Source organism: Arvicanthis niloticus, chromosome 10, assembly GCF_011762505.2.
Source record: "Arvicanthis niloticus isolate mArvNil1 chromosome 10, mArvNil1.pat.X, whole genome shotgun sequence".
NCBI lineage: Eukaryota > Metazoa > Chordata > Mammalia > Rodentia > Muridae > Arvicanthis > Arvicanthis niloticus.
In genome coordinates, this window is record NC_047667.1 from 63,154,291 (window position 1) to 63,177,245 (window position 22,955).

Here is a 22,955-nt window from a genome sequence, read left to right on the forward strand (position 1 = left end):
GCCTCAGTGTACCTGGGGTAGGTAGACAGATCTTACCAGTGCCCTTTTCAGTGGCTTCCTGCCAGGGTACGGCACTCTTCTAATTTACTGAGAAACTAAAATCTTGTAAGTTATAAAGATGGCAGCCCAAGCTTGTGCGAGGCTCAGCGGGAGCATATACACTAAATCAGCCTAAACACTGGGCCTCAACATGAAGAACACGGCTGGCCGAGTCATGCACTGGAGACACATACAGTGTCCTGCATAGAGGAGGTGTTCAGGGAATGACTGCACCCTACAGGAAAAAGTACTCTACCAGCTAAGCCTGAGTGTGTGTGGTAAACTGAGAGCTGACCATATGTGGGGGGTGGGGAGGAAGCACACTTATCTACAGTCAGTCAGTTATAGTGACATCACTGACAGGCAGGGGAACCTCCATTATGGTGACATCACAGATAAGCAGAGAGGGATCTTCCATTATGGTGACATCACAGAGAAGCAGGGGAACCTCCATTATGGTGACATGACAGATAAGCAGAGGGGGATCTTCCATTATGGTGACATCACAGACAAGCAGAGGAACCTCCATTATGGTGACATCACAGATAAGCAGAGGGATCTTCCATTATGGTGACATCACAGACAAGCAGGGAACCTCCATTATGGTGACATGACAGATAAGCAGAGGGGGATCTTCCATTATGGTGACATCACAGACAAGCAGAGGTACTCTCCATTATGGTGACATCACAGACAAGCAGAGGACTCTCCATTATGGTGAATCACAGACAGAGGGATCTTCTATTATGGTGACACCAACAAGCACAGGGACCCTGCATTAAGTTTGGCTTGTTACCTCGTGGGGAAGTCACTCTCTCTGGGGTTCAGGGACTTTCCTACGAGAACTACCCCTGACCTTGGGGGCAGCGGGCTCCAAGCTCAGGGACTGCTAATGAAGCTAAGGCGGCACTGTCCAGCCCACTAGACTGGAAGGAGCTGGGCTCCTGCAGGCGTGGGGGGTAGAGACGAGTGTTTGCTCACAACACATGGTTGGTAAGGAAATTCTTTTTCCTTCTCAGGCTTACCTTGGAGTCTTTCCAGGAGAGAACTACGTGGGGAATAGTCCATGGAGGGAAAGGGAGGTGTCAGCAGGATAAAGCTCGGCTAAGCATCTCCAGAAGGTGCCAAGGGGAAGCCTGGAAGAGGCCAAGTCCAGTGCCAGGGAGGCGCCCCAGGCCAACGACCTCTCGCTGCACCTTCCCTCCTGCCTGCTGTCTTCCTCCAGTCACTCGTTTTGTGACAGAAACTGCAGACAGAAGATGACTAACCCACTCCCCGGCAGAGAACGGGCCTCAAGGATTGATGGAGGAACCCCCCACCCACAGCATCCTCACAGACATCCAGAAACCAAGGCTTCAAGGACTGGCGCTTTTATTCTCTCCTTGGTCAGCTCTGCAGAGCATTCCAACAGGCACAGAGGGAAAATTGATGCATTTTTAAAGCTCAATCTGCCCAAAATATATATTATGTGAAATCATGCCACCGCCCTTAGAGAAAAGGCAAGCACTGGGAATGAACTTAAGGTCGGAGCTGAGCGTGAACCTGAAACACAGCACGGCAAGGCTTTGCAGAAGGCTGGGGTGACCCGTGAGGTTGGAAATAGTCAAGTACTGTGAGGTTTCTGACAGAAAGCTGGGATGCACGGTCAGTGGCTCTCAATTTCCTGCTTGATCTCAGAGATGTATGGATGGTCCTTGCCGTGAGCTACCTCCATGATAGCAATGGCCTAGGACAGAGCAAAGGACGTGGGGCAGATGAACCCGACATCTGACATCCCTGCTGCCAGTCCCACAGTCCTGCCCACTGCACCCAGCCCAGCAGGGGAGCATGCTGCCTGTCCGTGTGTGAGAGCACAGTGGGCAAACCACCCCTCACAGGCTCCTTCACACCCTGCAAAGATACTCAGGAGAGACAAAGAAGGGCTCACGTCACCACATGCTCTGAACCCACTGTTCTAGACGTTTTAGATGCCATGATGTTTACTCTTTCCTGGTATCACTGAGAAAACAGATGTGACATTAACGGAAAACCACACAACTCATACTTTATCCTAGCAGGACCCCGAGTCTTCAATCTCCACAGATGCTTTAGGAAATGTGGGGACTGGTCTGGTCTGTGGCTGCAGTATTTATACACAGTCTCACAAAGTGAGGCAACAGACCAACTCTGAAGTCACACTGTGCGTCAACGTTCATGTAAAACACAAGAAGACACCGTATCTCAGGGAGGTGAGTCAGTTTCCATAAGGGGTTCGTCACAGACAGCAGACTGGGGTGACAGCTCAGAAAGTTCTGTCTCAAGTATGAACTAGGGTCCTAGCCCCACCTTCAAATAAGGCAGCTGAGCATGGTGGCATGTGCTTGTAACTCCAGCATGGGTGGTGACAGAGGGGATCCTTGGAGCTCAACAGCAGACTGGCCTAACCTAATCTGTGACCTGCAGATCAGTGAGAGAGGCTGCCGACCATGGGGACTGTCTGAGGAACTACACCTGAGGTCGTCTTCTAGCCCCCATATTTATAAGCACGTGAACATGCACGAGCTCACCCACAAGACTGTAAGCGCTTGGGGGGCCTGTACCTTCCGCACAGGCGTTTCAGTCCTGTGGCTGGGGAGGTTAAAGCTTCCATTGTCACAGGTCCTACATGAAGGACCACCACACACACCAGACTCCTCAGGTAACCCGCTGGAGCCGTCCCCATCGAAAGCCTATCTCAATACTGTAAGAGGAGTCCGCGTATGACTGACTTTGATGAATGGAAATCATGGTTAAGTTCATTTTAGAATCTCCCCAGGCCACGTAGTAACACCGAGTGGCTCTCAGTCCTGAGAGGCAGGTGAGCGCAGTGGAACTCTTTTCACAGCAGTTCTCTCTCCGCCCTCTTGCTACGTGCTCTCCCATCCAGAAGGGCCTGGGTTAGACCAAGTACAAGGCTCAGCAATGGTCCGCCTCCATCTGCTGAAAGCACCCCAGGATGGCATGGCCACTGGCCCCCCAGGGCACAAGGGCACTTGAGAAGTAAACCTGACGGACTGGACGCCCAGCCTCAGGCCCCACACATACCTTCCTCAGGGCTTTCTCTCCGGCAGCTTTGTTCTCCAGACCCATGTACAGTCTCCCCAGCTTCAGCCACATGGAAGCCACATTGAGAGAGTACACGGGATAGTGCTTGCTGGAAAGGAGGAGACGGCAGGTTACCACATCAAAACCTGCCAGGCTCTCTACAGCAGCTAGCCTGCCCCAGAGCCCACCCGATGCCCGGCAGACTGTGAGGGGGCTGGTGTGCACCACCATAGGCACTGGGAATGCTCCCCTGCCGTTTCCTTTGGGTGAAGCTGCATCAGAGCTGTTGGGGAAATCTTACCGTGAAGCGTCCATCAACACAACTCTAGTCCTAACCCAGACCAAAGCGCCAGGGAAATGTCAAAGCAAATGCTGCTTTCACACAGACTGGAAAGAGGCTTCATGCCTCCCACTAGACAGACAGGTCTCTCTCTCTCTCTCTCTCTCTCTCTCTCTCTCTCTCTCTCTCTCTCTCTCTCTCTCTCTCTCTCTCTCTCTCGGCTTCCCTCTCCCTCTGCTCTCTAGCAGAATTGTGCATCCAGTTCAGGTTCTCTCTGGTTTGAACTCATGTCTGCCCAATGGAACCTGCTCAAGAGCAAGCTGACCCATTTCCCTGGGAACAGAGCCCAGGATATAGCTTGTGGGTGAGTGAGTGTGCAAATGTGGGAAACGTGCATCCTGCAGGCCAGTGTGCTCTGCTCTGCCTATCCTAATGCTCTGTCCCAAAGGCGGAATTCCCAGGCGGGCAGAGGGCGTGCTGCCTTCAGGAAGCCTTGGCTCATGCAGGACTGATCCCCCTTCCTACAAACCTGAGGCCTGGGATGCTGTCTGTCCGAGTCCCTCTCTAAGAGGAAGGTTTCAGACCAGAGAACTTCCTCATCCCTCTACCAGCAGGAAAAGGTCAGAGGTCTCCAACCTGGCTCATTCCAGGAGCAGGTCTGAACGCCTGGCTTCCTCTTTGGCTCCCCCTGCTGGCTATCTGGAGCACAGCGGGTAAATGGATGGCAGAGATTGGGGATGTAGGACCAACCTCACAGCAAGTTTCCAGTCCTCAATCTTAGAACCAGGGCTTCTCGGACTCACCAGGATCACCAGGCATTTCTGGGGACAAGAGACTTTCAGCCTAATGCTCACAGTGTTCCATAGCTGATGTGCAGGCCCTGGGGAGCTCTGCAGGGAGCCTTGGAGTGGCTGGCCACAGGCAGACGACAATGCTGTGGACGCCTACCTCCCACACTAACGTCTACTCACCCGCTAGGATGGGCCGTTTCTCTGGCTCAGTCATTATCCCTGCAAATCGGAATCTCATCGTGTTTTATTTGACTGAGCAGGAGACACCAGTAGCCACGGCCAGACCGTTAATCCTAGAGGCCAGTGAAATGCAGCTGGGATTGCAGTGTGCGGAGGCAGAAGATGGCGTGTGGGACAAAGGTGGGAAGGAGGCTCTGGGCCACCCCCACCCTCCTGCCTCTACTCACCAAGTCACAAGTGTCATTTAACACAGAAGAGGCAGGTGGGCACAGGTGTAAACTACTGGCTTTCTAACCCTAGCCTGAATGGACTTCCGTGGGGAACCTGTGACACTCTGCCTCCTGAGGGAGCTCCTTGGGAGAATGGAAGAGCCTAGCTCGAAGGGGAGAAGCCCTGGACCTACATGCGATGTGGGTACCAAGCAGCAGCACTTATCCTAGGCGCGACTGCTCCAGCACAGGGCGGAAGACAGCCACCAGGCTGAACCTGAGCCGCCCAGCTCCGCTCGCTTGACACTCACCTGTATGGCTTGATGATCTTCTGCCCGTATTTCAGGGCTCCTTCCCAGTCCTGCATGTACAGGCACACGCCCATGGCCTGGTACATCATGTGTAGCATGTACACATTGCTGTCCTCAAACACGGAGCTCATCTTCTCCTGGCTCAGCTCGCAGATCTCCAGCAGCTCACTAGGGGGTGCTCAAGTGTCAAGGAGACAGGCAGCAGCCCAGGTGGGGTGGCTCATTCCCTCCCCTCCACCCACCCTTACCTCCAGGTAAAGCAGAGAAGGGAACTGAAATTCCCTTGAAGAAACAAATAGGGAAACGCCCTGCAGATGGAGTCCTTCCTCTCTGGTAAGTTCACACCCTCAGCCAGGCTGGGAGCCCGAGCAACCCAGAACCTCATGTTTGGAGATACAGAAACGTTTTTCCAAGCGCAGAGAGCAACCCCAGCCCAGGATGTCTCTCAAAAAGTTTCTTACATTAAGAAACAATGTGCCTCGCACTTGGGAGGCAGAGGCAGGCGGATTGGGGCCAGCCTGGTCTACAGAGTGAGTGCCAGGACAGCCAGGGCTACACAGAGAAACCCTGTCTTGAAAAACCAAAAACAAACAAAAACAAAAACAAAACAAAACAAAAAGAAACAATGTGCCTCATGGGGTTAATGTTGCAGGCTGCCACCCTGGCTCTTCAGAAGGCCGAGGAGGAAGGAATTCAGGTTCAGAGCCTGCCTGGGTGTGGAAGGCGTTCACTGCCTGGACCATGCCTTGAAAACTTACCTCAAAATAAAACCCAAAGACTGCAGGCAACACCTGAGTTACTGCCCTCTGGGATGTAAATCCTGGCTCTTTTCAAATCCCAAGAACATAGTACTGAGTGAGAACACGGACTCTGCTGACCAAAACCCTAGACCTGCCATCACCAGCAGTGTCCCTGAGAAGTGGCCATGTGTCTAAGGAACTCTTTCCTCATGGCCACCAGTCAGTGTGCTGTGGATGGGACTGAGGTGCGCAAGGCTCTTAGCACTGTGCCTACCTGTACTAACACACCAATGTGGCTGCTCCAGGAGGTAGCCTTCCCTCATGTGGCACTCCTGATCACTACAGTCTAGTGAGGACAGTCCCTGCTGGCAGAGCTGACACCCTGCTGTTGGCCATCTGTCTTCCCACAAGGACTCATAGGAGACTGTCTTCCTTTCAAAACTTTACTCCTCTCCTCTCCTACCCTCTCTCTTCCCAGCTTCCCACCACACCCTGCCAGTGAGACACTGCAGTGTGTCCCAGACAGGACACACAGAAAGGTTATATTTGTAGTGCTTGGCCCTCCGGAATTCCTCGATGACATTGCGCGCATATCTGACCATGTCTCGGACAGCTTCTGCCTGCGGTGGACTGCTCAGCTTCCGGATTTCCACCTTGGCTTTGTCCTGAGGGGGACATCCACAGTGTGAGCATTCCCCCAGAGGAGTCATTCCTGTGTTCCCACAGACGCAGAGGTTCTGGATCTAGAGGGAACCCTACATTCTGTTCTCTTTTTATAAAAACATCAACGTGCACTTTCTGACCAATCTTCCCTAGGACCCCAACTGTGTTTCTGTGAGTCCATGTCTGTGTTCGCCGGTCGGTCAGTCAGGACAGACCTATGACCAGGGCTGGCCCTGAAAACCGATGTGTGGGCCATGTAGAACCTGGTGACAAGTCCAGAGAACCTGAGACTGTTCCCAGATGCCTTCCTCTGCCATCACTTTGGGAAGCCCTTTGTGTGACTGTGTGGGTACACGCCCATGTGTGTGCCTGCCTATGTGGAGGCCAGAGGTCAACTTGAGGTGTCATTCCTCAGGTGGCGTCCACTTTGGTTTAGTGTATGCGTGTGCGGGTGTGGCAGAGGCACACGTGGGCACAACACAAGGGGCAGAAAAGGATACATCTGCCCTGTTGTCTCTCACTCACCTTTCACTGAACCTGAAGCTATACTGGTAAATCCCAAACCCCAACAACCTTCTCTCTACAACCCCTCATACACACACCCTCCAGAACTGTGGCTGCAGGCACACATAGTAACATGCACCCCTCAGCAAAGGCCCCACCCCCACCTTGCTTTTTGAGACAGGGTATCTTGGTAGCCTAGACCCCACAAGTAGGCTCCCGTGGTCCCTCCCCACACCACAGTGCTGGGATTGTGAGTTTATTTCATCTCATCTGTCTTTTTTTACACGTGCTGTGGAGACTGAATTCAGGTCCTTGTAGAGGCAGCACTTTGCTTAGGCGGGTGACTTTCTAAGAAACAGGAAACACAGCAGGTCTTTCTCCCACTGGGGGCGCTACACCCGCTGAGCAGCAAGTCTGAGTGAGACCTTGTCTACCTGAATTCCCAGTGTCAGTCTTTGCCTCATGGGCTAAAAGGGTCAAAATGCCCACTGTGTGGGCTGACAGGTCAGGGGAGGTTGCAGAGGCTCGAAGCAGGGACCCTCCTCTGTCCTACCAGTGAACTGACCTTATCCTTGGTTGTACACTCCCGGCATTCACAGGTAAAGAAATATGAGTCTCTTAACCGGTCATTTCTGTCTTCTGTTGGATACAGCAGGTCGATATAGCTGGTGAACACCTGGGGTGTGAGAGGCCAGAGGTGTCTGCCATAGAGAACACAGTTCCTACCATAGAGAACACAGTTCCTACCGCTAGTGCAGCTTTGCAAACCTCTGATGTGGGAGAGACGAGATAGGCCAAGCAGAGCCCCCACTCATGGTCTCACAGCTTACTCTGGCTGAGAAGCTGTGGGGCTGTGCCCATCTCCTTGTGGTGGCCAGAGGTCTATATGCTCAGTCCCCGTCGTCTGGCAACTAAGAACCCTTCACCTTCCCTCACCAAAGATCAGGCCAAGGCTGGGTGTGTGCAGGGGAGAACAAGGCCATAAACACCCTGGTCTCCCCACCCTTCCTCCTGACGTCACACAGTTGAGCAAGGGCTGGGGCTGAGTGGCCCCGGGGCAGTGTGGCACACACGGCAGCAGCTGTGACCCTGGTGGCCAGGGAACACGGGGCAGTCACTCAGGGTCCTTCATTCTCTTGGCTTTGCCTTTTACAGAAGGATCTGGAACTAAGACCTGAAGCATCAGGCCTTTTGCGTGTGCCCAACATTTGACACTACGATATGATGCCATTATTTATACAGCGCATACCCGAGAAGCATGCAGTCGAGTTTTTTTTTTTTTTTAAAAGATCATAAAGACTACATAATATTTTAAATATGTTTACAAGTTTGTGTTCGAGGGATTTCATAGCTCTCCCTGGCCACATGTGGCTGGTTCCCGCCATCTAGTTATAAGGACAGCAATGCCTACATCTCACACAACCAGGCATTGTCTGAAAATCACCAGTGTGGCAGGGTCCATGGGCCTGCCAGGCAGTCGGGGACACCCGCACTGGGCTAGGTGCTGCCATAGCAAGCCTGGGGCATACGTTGGTTCCATCTAATGCCAGGAACCTAGAGGAATTGGCTCCTTTCTCTCTGAGAGCAAATAACCCGAGACGTACCAACTTCCCCAAACTGAAGTTACGTGAACAATCCATGGTTGCCAGCCAGCGAGTAAAGAGAAGCACCAGGCAACCCTTTCCCTGGACACAACATGTACACAATGCAACCAGCAGAAGCCTCCAGAAGATGGCGACAAAGGCCACTCCAGCTGCACCATTCAAGGCTCAAACACAGGTCATTAGCCCTTCTCGATAGTCTGGAGCCTGGCTGGCCATTTCATTCTCGGTTTAAAAGAGGCCCCAGGGTCATGTCCATAAACCCAGTAAGGACCCTCAGCATCCTGGCTCCAGACTGGATCCCCACCTCATGCTGGATTTAGTGACGGGGAGGAAGGAGGCTTGAATGTCAGCTGTGAACTGCTAAAACCTTCCAGAGAAATCAAAGCTTTTGTCACCTAGCACTGAAAACTCTACTTAAAGTTTTAAGTATCAGAAATGTTCTTCATAACAGCATTACGGGTTCAGACCTGAACCCAGAGAGCATAATCACACATGGCAGTGGAGAGAAGCAATGCAGGGAAGGTGGTAAAGCAGGCGGCTCTCTACCTCCTCACGTAAAGGAAAGGGAGGTGAAGCTGCCTGTCCTGACAGTGACTCTGCTTCCTGATCTGGGCGTGTGACCTGCCACCTCTAAGCTGTGGTGGTTGACACTGACTGTCAACTGGACAGGACTGTACCACAGAGTGAGACCATTCCCTGACTTGCTGCTTTTGGGGTGGGGGACATTTTATCACCACAACAAGAACAGTAAGGAACACAGGCAGCAATGTTTTAGAGCTTTGTGGGGTGTTACAGGACAAGAAAGAACTTAATAGCCTGACAACAGGGATACTTAGACCGAAAATCTTAGATAAGAACTTCACTGCAGGAGGCTAGAGAGAGCTCAGAAGTTAAGTGCACAGGTTCGATTCCCAGCACCCACCGGGAACCCAGATGGAGGGGATCCAACAGGCATGCATATATAAGCATGCAGGAGAAGCATTCAGACACACAAAGTAAAACAATGAATTTGAAAAAAAAAGTGAATTTAATTCAAATGCATTTCTTGTTTTTAATCTAGCCAAAGGAAATGGCAAGTACTCATGTATTCAGTAAGAGACATCAAGCCAGGTCTCAAATCTGATACCATAACCAGGAAAGGCAGGAGTCACCACTGGGTACCACTTGGATCTGGCTGCTCTGCCTGTCACAACCGCCCGAGTCCACTGCTGTACCCTCACCTCTTCTCCTGGGTGGATCTCCTGTACAGCTCGGACTTCTGCCAGGGTCCCTTTGTAGGTCACAATGACATTCGGGCAGCAGCTGTGATTCATCAATGCAACACTGCCAATCAAAAGAGAAAACTCAAGTTGTCTAAATGCCGTGGGCTGGCTGTTCAAATGACTCGTTGCTTACCTGTTTGCTGAGTAACTGAGCCTATGTAAGAGGTTAAAAGTATATGTCAGCCAGCTCCAACTGTCCTGAGAGCATGCTCAAGGATATATAGTCAGCCAGCTCCGACTGTCCTGAGAGCATGTTCGGTGAGCATTTACAATAGTCTCTAGCATTTTCGTTCTGTTTGTTTTTTAAGACAGGGTCTCCAGTAGCCCTGATTGATCTAAGAATTCACTATAAATTCACTTTGAGACTTTGAAGGTTTGATCCACTGATGTGTCACCACACCAATCTATGCAGTTCTGGGGCCCAAACCCAGGGCTCTGAACATGCTAGGCAGGTACTCGCCCCCAGTGAGCCACACCCTCAGCTCTGATGTCTGATGCATCACTCTTTTCATTAGACTCAAATATTGAAATCCTCCTATGAAATCTGATCTCTAACTATAAGCAAATAACAACTATCCTAAGTATTCCGTCCCATACCACACAACAATGCCTGCAGCTGACTCCCCCGTGTGCATGCAGGTGCAAGACAAAGGGGCTGCCTTTTAGTCTAAGTGGATCATTTCTCAAACGCTCTCTTCAGATGTTGAGAAATCCCAGCTGCTTGACGGAGGATGAGCTGTGATCCCCAACCCCCAGGGCCCCAGAGAAGCACCTCAATCTCCAAATCTGGGAAATTGGGACATGGCCGCTCCCGCTGCTGTCTGCTTTTTAGGGACAGTGACAGGAGAGAGGCTCGCCTAGGTGAGATGCTTTGAGCTTTCTGATTATTTCAAGGTCAAGGTTCTGAGAACAGAAATTTCTAAACTACAGGGGAAAGTGCTTGATCTCACAGATGCTGCCTTTGAAATCACACATTGAAGTGATTTCAGTCCCAAAGGATTTTTCCCCAATTAAAAATGCCCAGAAACCAGAACTTATGCTCTCGTGGGCACGCCTGTCCATGTCACCACTGGGAAGGCCGGCACTGCCTGACCCATGAGAGACCAGAACCCTTCTCTTGCTTGCCACAGGATTCAAAAACACAAAGGGGTCTCGGGACCACTGAAGGTTACTGCCCCATTGTAGTGTGTCCTGGAGGGAAGTGACCCTGCTCTATCCTGCCTGCTAGAGGTCAGAGCAGAGGGGGTGATTGGCTTTACACATGGCATGAACAGGTAGCTGGTTCTTGGTCTTGGGAGGGACATTTTCACTTATACTTCAGCCTTCTGAGATTCCTACAGGGATGCATAGGACATCAGGTGTCTGCTAGGCAGAGCTCCCAAGGGCATATGTTAATAACAATAAATAGCAGGTTTCTAGAACCATCTTGGAGAAGTGCTAGGCTATCTCTCTCTGAACAGAGGTGATGGGGAGAGCGCTAAGACAAACTGGCAAGCAACTCAGGATCCACGGTTGTTATTTTTGGCCACCATGGGATATGGTGAGGTCTCAAATTCAGACATCCTCATCAACAAGCCACAATGCAGAGTTCAATGGCTGGCTGGGCCGTCTTCACAGAGCCTGTGCCTGTCCTTTTCTCTGTTCTCTTCCCAACTACAAAAGTCTAAGAGAATCTCTACCAAGAGGGACTCCGGTCCTCTCCACAGTTCTGCCTGCAGCTGACCTCACCTTGGCCTCAGTGCCAACACCAGTACCTTTTCTCTCTCTGGAGAAAGCTGTGGTCTGCTCACTCAGGTCCCTTTCTCCTGACTTTCCTGATGCCTGCAGCCCAGCAGCGCGCGCACACGCATGCAGGCACACGCGCGCGCACACACACAAACACACACACACACAAACACACACACACACACACACACACACACACACACACACACACACACACACACGGAACTGGTACGTGGAATGGCAGGTGAGGAGCAGCAGGCATCCTCAGTGGATTTCAACAGAGCCCCAAGCACCCCTACCCTGTAGATCAGGGAATGCCAGTGAAGATCCATTCAGGATGCACAAAGCCTCCCCTGAAACAGGGACCAACTGTTCTGGAATTTCCATATGATCTAGCTGGCCTTTCAGGAATTATCCAGATATTCCTGAAATCAGGAGGGGGAAATGCCCAATAATACTTTGAAAACTTTCTCTAGTTTACTATCTCAGCCTGATAATATTCCTCCCAAACCACACCACTTTCTACTGGTACTTTCCAAAACAGGCAGATGGGCAAGAGTTCATAATTCTCTACGTAGACCATGGTTAATCCTTGCATGCGCAATTAATGTCTCACTCTGAGCATAAGAAACAAGCTCTCCAGAGCCCCAGGCCCGCAGAGAGCATGCTTCCCAGCAAGCCACAGGCTTCTCTGCACCGATACTTCTTAACAACAGCTCTGGGCCTGGCGGGATGTCTCCGCCACCGCTCTGCTAACTGCCACCTCCGGATCCTTAAGTGGAGGGGAAATATTTTGAAATCTGACAGATTAAAAAGCTGTCTTAATTCACTTGGAGTTTCATGTCTGCCACACGCAGTCAGGTGGGTTATGTAAAAAAGTCAAATTAGTGTTAAATAAGTACAAAGGAAAAGAAACGAAGTCAGACTCAACCTACTCAGGAAATATCGCTGATCCCAAATGAGAGAGCTCCTCGTCTTCAATAGTGAAGCCATTGCAGTTCACCTGCAGAGAAATGGAAAACTGCAGTTAGGGTCCCCTCCCCCGCCGCACAGCACTTCCTCAGCTCGGCCCCCACCAGATCATCAATTGTAACCCAATGTCCATCTCAGGAGCTGAGGTGGTAACTTCAAAGCCTCTTCTCATCTGTGGGACTGTGGTCCCTTTCTCTGAAGGGTAGTGGAACCAAGGATCCTGACTAAGGCAATGAGACTTTGCCTTTCATATTTCAGCCAAATCGATCCCTGGTCCTTTTCTCACCTCTGAGAACACTGAGGATAAACGGTTAGAGCTGGGCTTAGGAGACCACTCAGTCAGAAGATGCTGGCCTTGCAAGGAGACCACTCAGTCAAAAGATGCTGGCCTTGCAAGCATGAGGACCTGAGTTTGATCCCTGCAGTGTACACTTGTAATCCCAGCATGGAAGAGGTGCAGACAGACAGATCCCTGGAGCTCCTTGGCTGTCTGCCTGGCATAACTGGAGAGCCTCAAAATCCAGTGACAGGTTCATCTCAGAACACCAAGATCTTGAGGAAGGACATACAAGGTGACCTGAGGCTTCCTTATACGTGAGAACACATGTGCATGTGTGTGTGCGTGCACACACACACACACACACACCAGAACAACTCTCACTACACCAGAGGACTAAGTCAAGGCTGACAGGCTGAGAATGATGGCTATGCATGACAATTCTGCAAATTTCTCTTTCCACATACAGCGCTATGCATAATAACGTGCAGGATACTTTACACAGAAGGACAATCAAGGCAACTTTTAGCCTGTGAGAGACAATTCCATAGGTGTTCTTTGTAAGTACTGAAAATCTCAGGCCTCAAACAACCAGTGTCGTCTCTTTGTAGAAATTACCATCATGAAGCCTGCCAGTAATGAGGTCTGAGAGACAATACACACCTCAGAGATTTTCTCCAGAGAGCATTGGATACAGTATCTTGCTAGTGTGAATACAGCAGCCTACCTTACAACTATGGAAACCAGGGCTTGCAGGTCTACATGGCTGCTGAGTGACTGGATCAAGGATGTGTGAGACGTGAGTAGCATGATGGGAGACAGACGGGGCACACTGACAAAGCGTGGCTTCTGTTCACCAGACTACGACTGTTCCTTTTTAAAATTCTGCTATGCATGAGCTGGGATGGTGTGTGCCCGTGTGTGTGTGTGTGTGTGTGTGTGTGTGTGTGTATGTGTGTGTATGCACATGAGCATGTGAGTGTGGGTACACTTGTGTCTATGTGTGCTTGTGTTTGTGAGTGTATGTGTGCATGCCTGTGTTTGTGTGTGCGTATGTGTGTGTGTGCATGCATGTGTGTATTTGTGTGTGTGTGTGTGTATTTATGTGTATATGTGTTCCAGTGTGTAGGTTCAAGGACAACCTCTGGTATCAGTTCTTACCTTCCACCTCATCTGAGACTGGGTCTCTTGTTTGTTGCAATGGAAGGCAGGCTTGCTGGCTTGCAAGCTTCTGAGTGCTCCTTCTCTACCTCTCCTATTGCTGTAGGACCACTGCTGGGGTTGATTGGTGCTCATGGCTATGGCTAGCTGTATGGGGGTCCTGGGATCTGAACTTGGGTCCTCACATGCATGGCAAGGGCTTGACTCGCTAAGCAATCGTTCCAGCCTCACTGTTTCTCATGATAGCTACATCTGTTAACTGCGAATGTGGCAATTTCACATAAAGCTAAAGTGTTATTGGAAACGTTTAGGAATCTTGGCGTTTACCATGGTGAAGGCCACAGTTTTATTTGCAGTACTTGAGGCAAAAAGGAAGAGGAGGAAAAAGAGAGTTGAGGGGGAGGCACAGGAGGGAGAGAAGAAGGAAAAAGAGAGGTGGGTGCTACAGCTCATAAGTCCCAGAGACCAGGCATTCCAAAGTAAAGGACTTGGCGAATTCCAAGCATCCTGACCTAGTGCATAGTCGGTACTTTACCCAATGGCTGCCAATCCACATTAGGTAGAATTAATCGGGATTTTCTTTCATTCAGCAAAATTTCTTTGAGTAGAAACTCTATTCCTAAGTACTGGCTAAGTACTAAGCAAAATGGCTTTCTCCTGCTGGATGCCTGCCTCAGTGTGGTACTCACAATGGCTGAAGATAAATGCTTGCTAAACCAGAGTGAAAAGGAGATTAAGAAGAAATATCAAGACAGATGGAGGGATGGTCGGTTCCCTGGCCTTTGGGAACTGAGCCCTCGATCCGCTCATCTGCATCCCCTCTGCTATGGCACCATGGCTGGGTCAGCCCTACTCCACCCTCCCATGGGGGCACGCTGACATCAGTGTCCTCACCCCTCCACCCCTCCTGTTATCGAGTGGGAGTGGGAGTGCATCTCCTCCTGTGAGCCAGAGTGTCATCACTCTTCCTTCTGGAGATGGTGTTGGAGCCAAACTGCATGGTGATTTTCCTGCCAGCTTTCCCTCCCTTCCGAGATACCCCTAGAGAAGAGGGGACTTGCACATTAAGAAAGATGCATGGGCTATGGTCCTTTTTTTCCAGTCAAATCAGGCGTAAGTGCCTTGCTAAAGCTATTCTCATAATTAGCATTTAAACTAGATGTAGGCTGCGCACCAAAAATACACTTCCCAGCCACGCACAGGTTTGGAGTGATTAAAACACAGCTCAGAGGCCCGCAGTCACCTTCAGCTGCCAGCAGCTTCGAGAACACTACAGGGGCCTCCAGAGCTGCCAAAGGCTCAGGGGGAGGACAGCACACACAGCTGGGGGCCAAGGAGGCGGGGTCAGAGGATCCGCTGGGGATGGGCCACACCTCCTTTTTGCCTTAGTGTTTTCTTCAGGGGTACTGAATTTACCCCTAAAATCCACATATGGAATATATGAGGGTGGGGGGCTTGGATGTGGCTCAGAGGGTGGAGTGCTTGCCCAGAATACAGGAAGCCCAGGGAGTGGTCGTGCTTACCTGTAATTCCTGAACTCGTGAGGTAGAGGCAGGAGAATCAGAAGCTTAAGGTCCACCTCTGGCTACATAGTTTGATTCTAGCCTGAGCTATATATGAGATCCTACGTTTAAAAAGCAGAAATGTAGCATGAATGTGTGCATGAACAGTTTTGGAATGGATACTAAAATTTAATCAGCATAAAGGTTATAAGGAATAAATTACCTAGTTATATATAGGTATAACCTTACACACATACACATACCTGTAATACATAGGCATGCTTATGTATACATACATATACCTGTAATACATAGGCATGCCTATACACACATACACATCCCTGTAATACATAGGTTGTCTATACATACATACATATACCTGTAATACATAGGTTGTCTATACACACATACATATACCTGTAATACATAGGCATGCCTATACACACATACATATATATACCTGTAATACATAGGCATGGCTATACACACATACACATCCCTGTAATACATAGGCATGCCTATACACACATACATACATATGTATGTATATATATATATATATATATATATATATATATATATATCTGTAATACATAGGTTGTCTATACACACATACACATACCTGTATGTGTGTTCCCGCAGGCACACAAATGGCTCACTTCATTTTTCCACACATGCACTTGGCTTTGATGTGAACATGTAGTCTCATGTAAGCCCTGGGAGCCAAGCACATCAACACGGGGAAGGCCCACCAGCAGGAGTCACGCTGCTAAAGGGAGGTCTGCTTTCCCACAGCTTGTGACAAACTTCTCTCTCTCGGTTAAGCATGCCCCGGGGAGGAAAGCCTCCCATATATCCAGGCTCCAAGGACACCCTCTGCCCTCACCCACACCCATCACCTCTGGGTATTGTGATGATTAATATTGACAACATCTAGATTTGCTCCAGAAACAAGCGTTGGACACCTAGTGGTGCCTAGGTTACCTTAACCAAAGAGGAAAGGCTTAACTTCAATGTGCTGGCATCATGACATGGGCAGGGGCAGGACTGAGTGAAGCATTAAGTGCGAGGCAGCCTTGATGCCCTCCTTAGTCCCAGGCACCCCCCCTACGTAGACTGTACCCTCAAATCATGAGACAGAATAAGCTCCTTTCTAAGTTGTTGAGTCTCTCATCACAGCCATGAGATAGCTGGGAACAGATGCTGGGGCCAGTGTGGTGCAAACCCAGGTGTGGGCACGAGGAAGACTACCGGCTCCCACCTGAACGTGTGTAACTGGAAGCCACGACTCCTTGTATAAGGAGTCGCTTTCTGATTATAATAACCGTGGTTGAGATGTAGTGACATAAGCACGAGATCTGTGGATAATCCACTGAACCATTAAAAGTGGTTTACACTGGAGCTGAACTGAGGACTTACTTCTCCCTTCTGTGTGTAATAATGCTTAGTGTGGTTTTACAACATGGAGTGTGGGTGTGTCTCCATGTGGTGTATTTTCATGTATGTGACATGAAGGACGGAGGACAACCTTGGGTGTTGTTTCTCAGTTGCTGTCCATGTTTTCTGTTTTATTTTATGTATATAAATGCTTTGCCTGTATGTATGCACAATGTATACCTGTGGGGGTCAGCAGAGGGCCTAGATCTCCCAGAACTGGAGTTACAGATGATAGTGAGCCAATGCATGGGTGCTGGGAACCGAACCCAAGTCCTCAAAAGAGCAATAAATGCTTTTAACCTCTAAGCCATCTCTCTGCCCTCATCGATTTTGATTTTTGAGAAAAAGTCTCTCATTGGCCTGGGCAAGCCTGGGTGGGCCAGTGAGCCCCAGGGTTGCACCTGTGCTCACTTCCCCAGGGGTCCAGGACCCTGTCAGGCAGATGCCCTCATGGGTTGCTATGGGAAGGTCTTCCTGGGGGCTGGCACCTTACCTGGGCGAAGAGCACCACAAGACTGTCATGGTCGGGGAAGTCCAGGTGCTTGGAGTAGAACTGATGGAGAGCGGCGATGTCACTCTGGATGAGCTCCTTCTTCTCATTGTCCAGCTTGTCCAGGTCTGCGGGAAACAACCCGTTACCACAGAAATCCTGGGTCTTTCCTGTTGTAAATGGTGGGGTGAGGGCACCACGTCCAGCCCCAGAGAACACTCTCCCCATGACTTGGGATAACTGACAAACTGTCTCTTCTGCCTTGAGTCAGATGTCACTCATGCATGACAGACAGTCCAACCGACCATGAGTCACATCGAGGTAAGAAAGATGTAACTGTAAATGACAGCCAGTCTCAATGTCCCTCACTTTAGGTCCCTGGGATCTGGGTCACAGTCAAGTGGCTGGATAGCCCTGACTTAACACCTTTTGGTAAGGCCATCCGGAGAGGGCTGAGGTAACAGTTCAGTTGGTAAACTGTCATGCCCAAGGTTGTCCCCTGGCTTCCAAACAAACCTGTACGTGAGTGCATTAACACCTGCACACATGCACGGACACATGCACATGTGCACACACAAATATCACGGCTACTAGGACCTAAAACCATCCAGCATGCCGAGAGCAGGAGAGGGCTGCCTCGTAAGCTCCCAAGCCCCTATCGTGTCCTGATGGACTTGTACACTCGGCAGAAACAAGGCTAAGGGCATTTGGTTTTGAAAGTTACCATCCTTCCTGGGAACAAGTTATTTCAGCCCTCAGTACCGCCGGATGCACATTAAATCTGTCACTAAGACAAAAGCGCACCCATCAGAGAGACACTTACGTGACTCAAACTCCCTCACAGCCAACAGTTTCTCCGAAGGTGTCCTCTCTGGGTGGATTTTCTAGTAATCAGAGACAAAAGTCAGAGAGGAACGTCAATGCGGGGTCAGACGCCGCACCTTCCTGGTTATGTCCACACGAAGACAACACAGCCACACTCAAGGAAGAAATCTACTCAAGGAGTCCACACTTGGAGCTGAGTCTGTCTGCCCTCCAGATCCAAAGGGCTTATTTTAAAAGCTTCTGAAAGGGTCTACTGTATCCCTAATACCCTGACACGCCGCACACACAGTAGGCTCAGAAATGCTCATTACAGAAAAGAACAGGGCCAGAAAACAACTTTTTAGGGTCCTGACTTGAAAGGGTTGAGTCTACGGACAAACCATACTATTTATTACTTCTCCTTCTAAAAAGGAACAAAATGAAACCCCATCCATTTCCCACTTTCTTTAAGCATAGGCTAAAATGATCTCAAATTCCACGTTTCAAAAGGAACATTCTGGGTTGTATCTGCAAGCCGAGCCTCACTTGAAACGCAAGCTGCCTTTGTTCTAGACACCCTAAGAGGAGCTAACAATAGTGAACCCACGAGGCTTTGAGGACATGAATAAACTTGGTGTTGACAAGAGTTCAAACGCAGAGCTCAGGAGCTGGCCCGAGGCCGGGGCTTTGTAATCTGGCCATTCAACTTGGGGATACAGGTGGCTGGTCTGGCAGGCGCTCTCACCTCCCTCCTTAACATGTTAAGCTTCCCTCCGGTAGTCAGTCGCCTGTCTCCCCTAATCCTTTGCAGGCTCCTAGAATACAAATGGTCTGGGTTTTTTTTTTTTTTTTTTAATCACCTATTCCTACAGGGATGAAAAGATGGTCAGGTACCTTTTTATTTAGCAGTTGATTAGTGGTAATTATAACGGAAACTGAAGGGAACTTCTCAACCCACCCCAGCTCTCAGACTGCTTGCCCGGGAGTCATAACCAGAGTGGACATCTTCCATTCACAAGGCACACTTCTGTAAGAAGTCATCCTACCCAGGGGTGGTGGGGCAGCATGCAAGTTCCTTCTGAGACCTTAACACAGCACTGCCAGGGACACTGGGAAGGCAGGGGAGGAAGAGACGAGTCTCCCAATGGTCAGGTCTCAATCAATCTGAAGGACTGGTTATCCCAGACTGCACCACTCACATCCACCCTTGTTCCTCGTTCTGCCACTGACCGTTAACTCACAGAGAACTGTCATTTAGGAAGGAGTAGTTGGCCTTCTTCAGGAAAAAACCTACCCTCACCTCGGGGTCTTAGTCTGCAGGCAAGCCCTCCTCTGCTTACTCAGAGACAGTCCTTTTAGTCACCGGACCCCAGCTGAATGCAGTGGGAAGATGACCTCAGAGTTCTAGAATGTTCTACTGCTGTTTACACATTTGGGATCCTAAACCTGATCTGGGGACAAGCACACACCAATCGTTAGAATCATACTCAGATTAAAACGACAGCAGCAAACTGGAAGAGGAGGTGGGAGCTGGAAGGGGTAAGGGAGCCAGAGGCGGATGAAGCTAACCTTTAAAAACAAATCTGCAGCTCAGAGGCCTCGTGGCCAAGGCACAAGGACACAGCCAGCGAGGCCTCTGCCCTCCACAGACACACTGCCTCCTACAATCCCTTACACGTCAGTGGATGACAAAGGTAAGTTCCTCACATCATCCCACTGACTTCAGAACCCAGGCCTTTGCAGAAGAGACATGCAATTCTCATGTGCTTGGGAAGGACTGAGCACACATCAACAAACAGTCCCGAGATATCCTTGGAAGAATATACTGGGCAGCTCTTCTCCCCCTTCCGGGCTCTTCTGCTCAGCCTGGTTCTACTCCCACACTCTTTGTCTATAAACTATCCCTGGGCCTCCCTCTGGGTCCTTACCTGTCTACACATAGGTGAGCAAGGCAGCAGAGGTACAAAATGACACACAAGAGAGGGGACATGGTGCCTTCACATATCACAAAGCAAAGAGGGGAACTCATAAAGCTTCCCTGACCAGTCTGGTTCACTGGAAACTCTAGGACATTTTCACAGGTCTGGTCTTTCATGCTATAATGTCATGGCCATGCCTTCCTGTGTAAACAAACCCCAAAGAAAGCTCTGGATTGGACGGTTATGGGTATGTTCCTCTTCTGGGAAAGAGGTAAAAGCAAAGCCTATGCCCAACTGTGTCCCTATCACGTGTGGGTGCGACTGCAGCTGAAGACCAAGGATATTTAGTCACATGCTCAGCCTACCTCAGCCAATCATCTTTGTAACCTTTAATGAAAATTCAAGTAGCAAGACAGTCTCACATTTCCTCACCTGTTTGGCCAGAATCCTTGCTGTGAGCCGTACAGTCTCCGAAGGATTCCAGTTCTCCCCAAAAACAACCATAGACGAGCACTCCAGCTTGTGCAGGGGCCAGTCTTCTTTCTGGGCAGGTTTTAAGGGGAAAAACTGTCAATATATAGACACATCCATATACTGAAATAGACATAGAGAGAGACACACACACAGAGACAGATACATAAATATATACAGACACAGAGACACACAGACACAGAGATACACATACACACACAAACACACAGAGAGATACACACAAACAGGCACATATGCACAGAGAAAGATATACACACACATGCACAGAAAAAGATACACATACACACACACAGAGTAAGGTATGAAGAGACCTGCACTATGTCCCCCAATCAAGTTCAAGTGGAACATGCTTCCTCTTAGAAAGCTCAGGAATGCTCACAAACTAGAGATAACAACATTCTTGAAAGACAGATACGATCCCGATCCCCTAGCTTTGGTCCTCTAACTTCTGGCTTGGTCAAGGTGGTTTTTGTTATTAAGGGATTTTTTTTAAGGGTCTCATGCTGTAGTTCAGGCTAGCCTAGGATTCACTATAGAGCCCTAGACTAGACTTTTCTGCATAGCAAACCACCTGCCTCAGCCTCCTGAGTGCTGGTATTATATAAATGTGAGCCACCATACCTGACTGCTTCCTGTTTTCTTCCTGTCTGAAAGCTTCACATTTTCCTACAGTGGAGGGTCTGGGGTACCATCTGTTCACAGGGGAGCGGAAGGGAGTGTTCTGAAGACTCTAAAGAAAGTACTTAGGGATGAAGGTCAAATGATAGCACAAAGGCTGGTGATGGAACCAGAAGAGGCCACTGAAAATTCACCGCCAATGTCACTGATGTTTGATTTGAAATCAAAAGCAAAGCAGAGAGAACAGTTCTGGTGGAGCACTGGGAGGGAAGCGGTTTTGGTGGCGTGCTCACTGAAGGACAGGAGTCAAGGAGAGCAGCCATCTTGCTCAGTCTGTATTATAAACCGGACACAACCTAGAGTCTCCTGAGAACGGAAACTTTAAATGAGGAGTTGCCTTGATCAGGCAGACCTGTGGCCATATCTATAAGAGACTGTCTTGGTTCATGATTACTGTGAGAGGATCCAGCCCACTGTGGGCGGCACCATCCCCAGGCAGGTAGTACTGGGCTGTATAAGAGAGCTGGGGGCTGAGCATGAGCCTAACCAAGGCAGTGAGCAGCTTTCCTCCAAGGGTTCTGCCTCAGTGCCTGCCCTGGGTCCTGCACCAAGTTCCTTCTATAATGGAATAGGACCCGAAAGAATAAGCCAAATAAACACTTGCCTTCCCAGGTCGCTTCTAGTCTGAGTGTTTTATCACAGGAAAGGAGAGGAAACCCAAGCAGTAGCAGAAATGGTGGGGGATCTGGGAGGAAGGGCTAGGGTGTGGGGAAAGATTGGGAAGTAATGTTAGATGCTTGTGTGCTTTGGGAGCTCAGGAGTACTGTCTGGTCCACAATGAATCTGGCCTGGCCTGTTCTAGCCTCTGCCTTCCCCAGCTCAGGAAGCAGAAATTCCATTCTTCCAGAAGCCTAGATCAAACGCCTAGAGTCACCCTGGATGTGACACTCACAGACGACCTCCAACTCTTTCTATTTTACCCTCTAGGTTAGACTTGGGCTCGGAGGTGGGTCACTGGTTAAGGGTTTGCCCATGCAAGCTTGAGGACTTGTGTTTGAGTCCCAGAACCCTTGTTACAAAGGTGAGTGAGGCAGTATGTGTGGAATTTCACCACTGGAGATGCAGAAACTGGAGGATCCCTAGGGACAAATGGTCCAGATAGCCCAGCCTAAGTGGCCAGTGAGAGACCCTGATTCAAACAAACAAACAAACACAACCCCCCAAACCAAAAACTCAAGGTGGACAAGTCCTAAAGAACTTGACCTTTGGCGTGCACTTGACCTTCGGCGTGCACACACACGCATGTGTGTGTCCCTCTTCCACCTCCACACATGGTGGTGGGGTGCAGAGGCTCATCCTTCTTTGCCATCAGGACCAGTCAGCCACCTCTGCCAAGATTACTGTCACATCTTTAGCTGAATACTTGCTTTTGTTCTTTGCTCTGTAAATGCTGGGGAGCAGGACAGGGTCTCAGCTCGGAACCATCCATGATTTCTCACCTTGCACAGGCCCGTTCTCACCATGACATCAGGGCCATGGGGACGGTTCTCCTGGCCAGCCTTCCCTCCACACTCTCCTGACTCTGTTGCCATAGTATCATCTTATCCCTCTTAAGGGCCCTTGGGCCTGTAGTATTTGCTATCTAGCGCTATCTCCAAGATTGCCACATGACTCCCTGACTCCTGCTGGTCTCCACACCTCTGCTCCTCCCTCCATGGTCAGCTATTCAAGAAACTTGCCCCCAAGCAACCAAAGAGCTGTTTCCCTCCATGTTCCCTTCCACTGGTTTCTGCTTCTTAGTTCTCCCCACTACCTGCATATCAGCCCTCATGAGAATAAGGGCATCTATCTGCTTTATTCACAGCCAAGACCCCTCGTCAAATACCCAAGCCTGCCATTCACAGGACATTCA

The 22,955-nt window shown here is 49.8% G+C and overlaps 1 protein-coding gene across 1 annotated transcript in view; it reads right to left on the reverse strand.

The window, feature by feature from the left end:
• Nucleotides 1–1,393: 1,393 nt before the first annotated feature.
• Nucleotides 1,394–22,955, reverse strand: part of Smyd2 (SET and MYND domain containing 2) — a 41,285-nt gene continuing 19,723 nt past the window's right edge. Inside the window, exons 3-12 of the mRNA XM_034513217.2 lie at nucleotides 20,366–20,476; nucleotides 18,034–18,094; nucleotides 17,214–17,338; nucleotides 12,307–12,374; nucleotides 9,605–9,707; nucleotides 7,346–7,456; nucleotides 6,158–6,278; nucleotides 4,874–5,048; nucleotides 3,103–3,211; nucleotides 1,394–1,765 (exon numbers count right to left, since the gene is read on the reverse strand). Of these exons, the coding sequence (XP_034369108.1) occupies nucleotides 1,685–1,765; nucleotides 3,103–3,211; nucleotides 4,874–5,048; nucleotides 6,158–6,278; nucleotides 7,346–7,456; nucleotides 9,605–9,707; nucleotides 12,307–12,374; nucleotides 17,214–17,338; nucleotides 18,034–18,094; nucleotides 20,366–20,476 (1,065 nt within the window). The 3' untranslated portion in view covers nucleotides 1,394–1,684. The remainder of the gene's footprint in view (nucleotides 1,766–3,102; nucleotides 3,212–4,873; nucleotides 5,049–6,157; nucleotides 6,279–7,345; nucleotides 7,457–9,604; nucleotides 9,708–12,306; nucleotides 12,375–17,213; nucleotides 17,339–18,033; nucleotides 18,095–20,365; nucleotides 20,477–22,955) is intronic.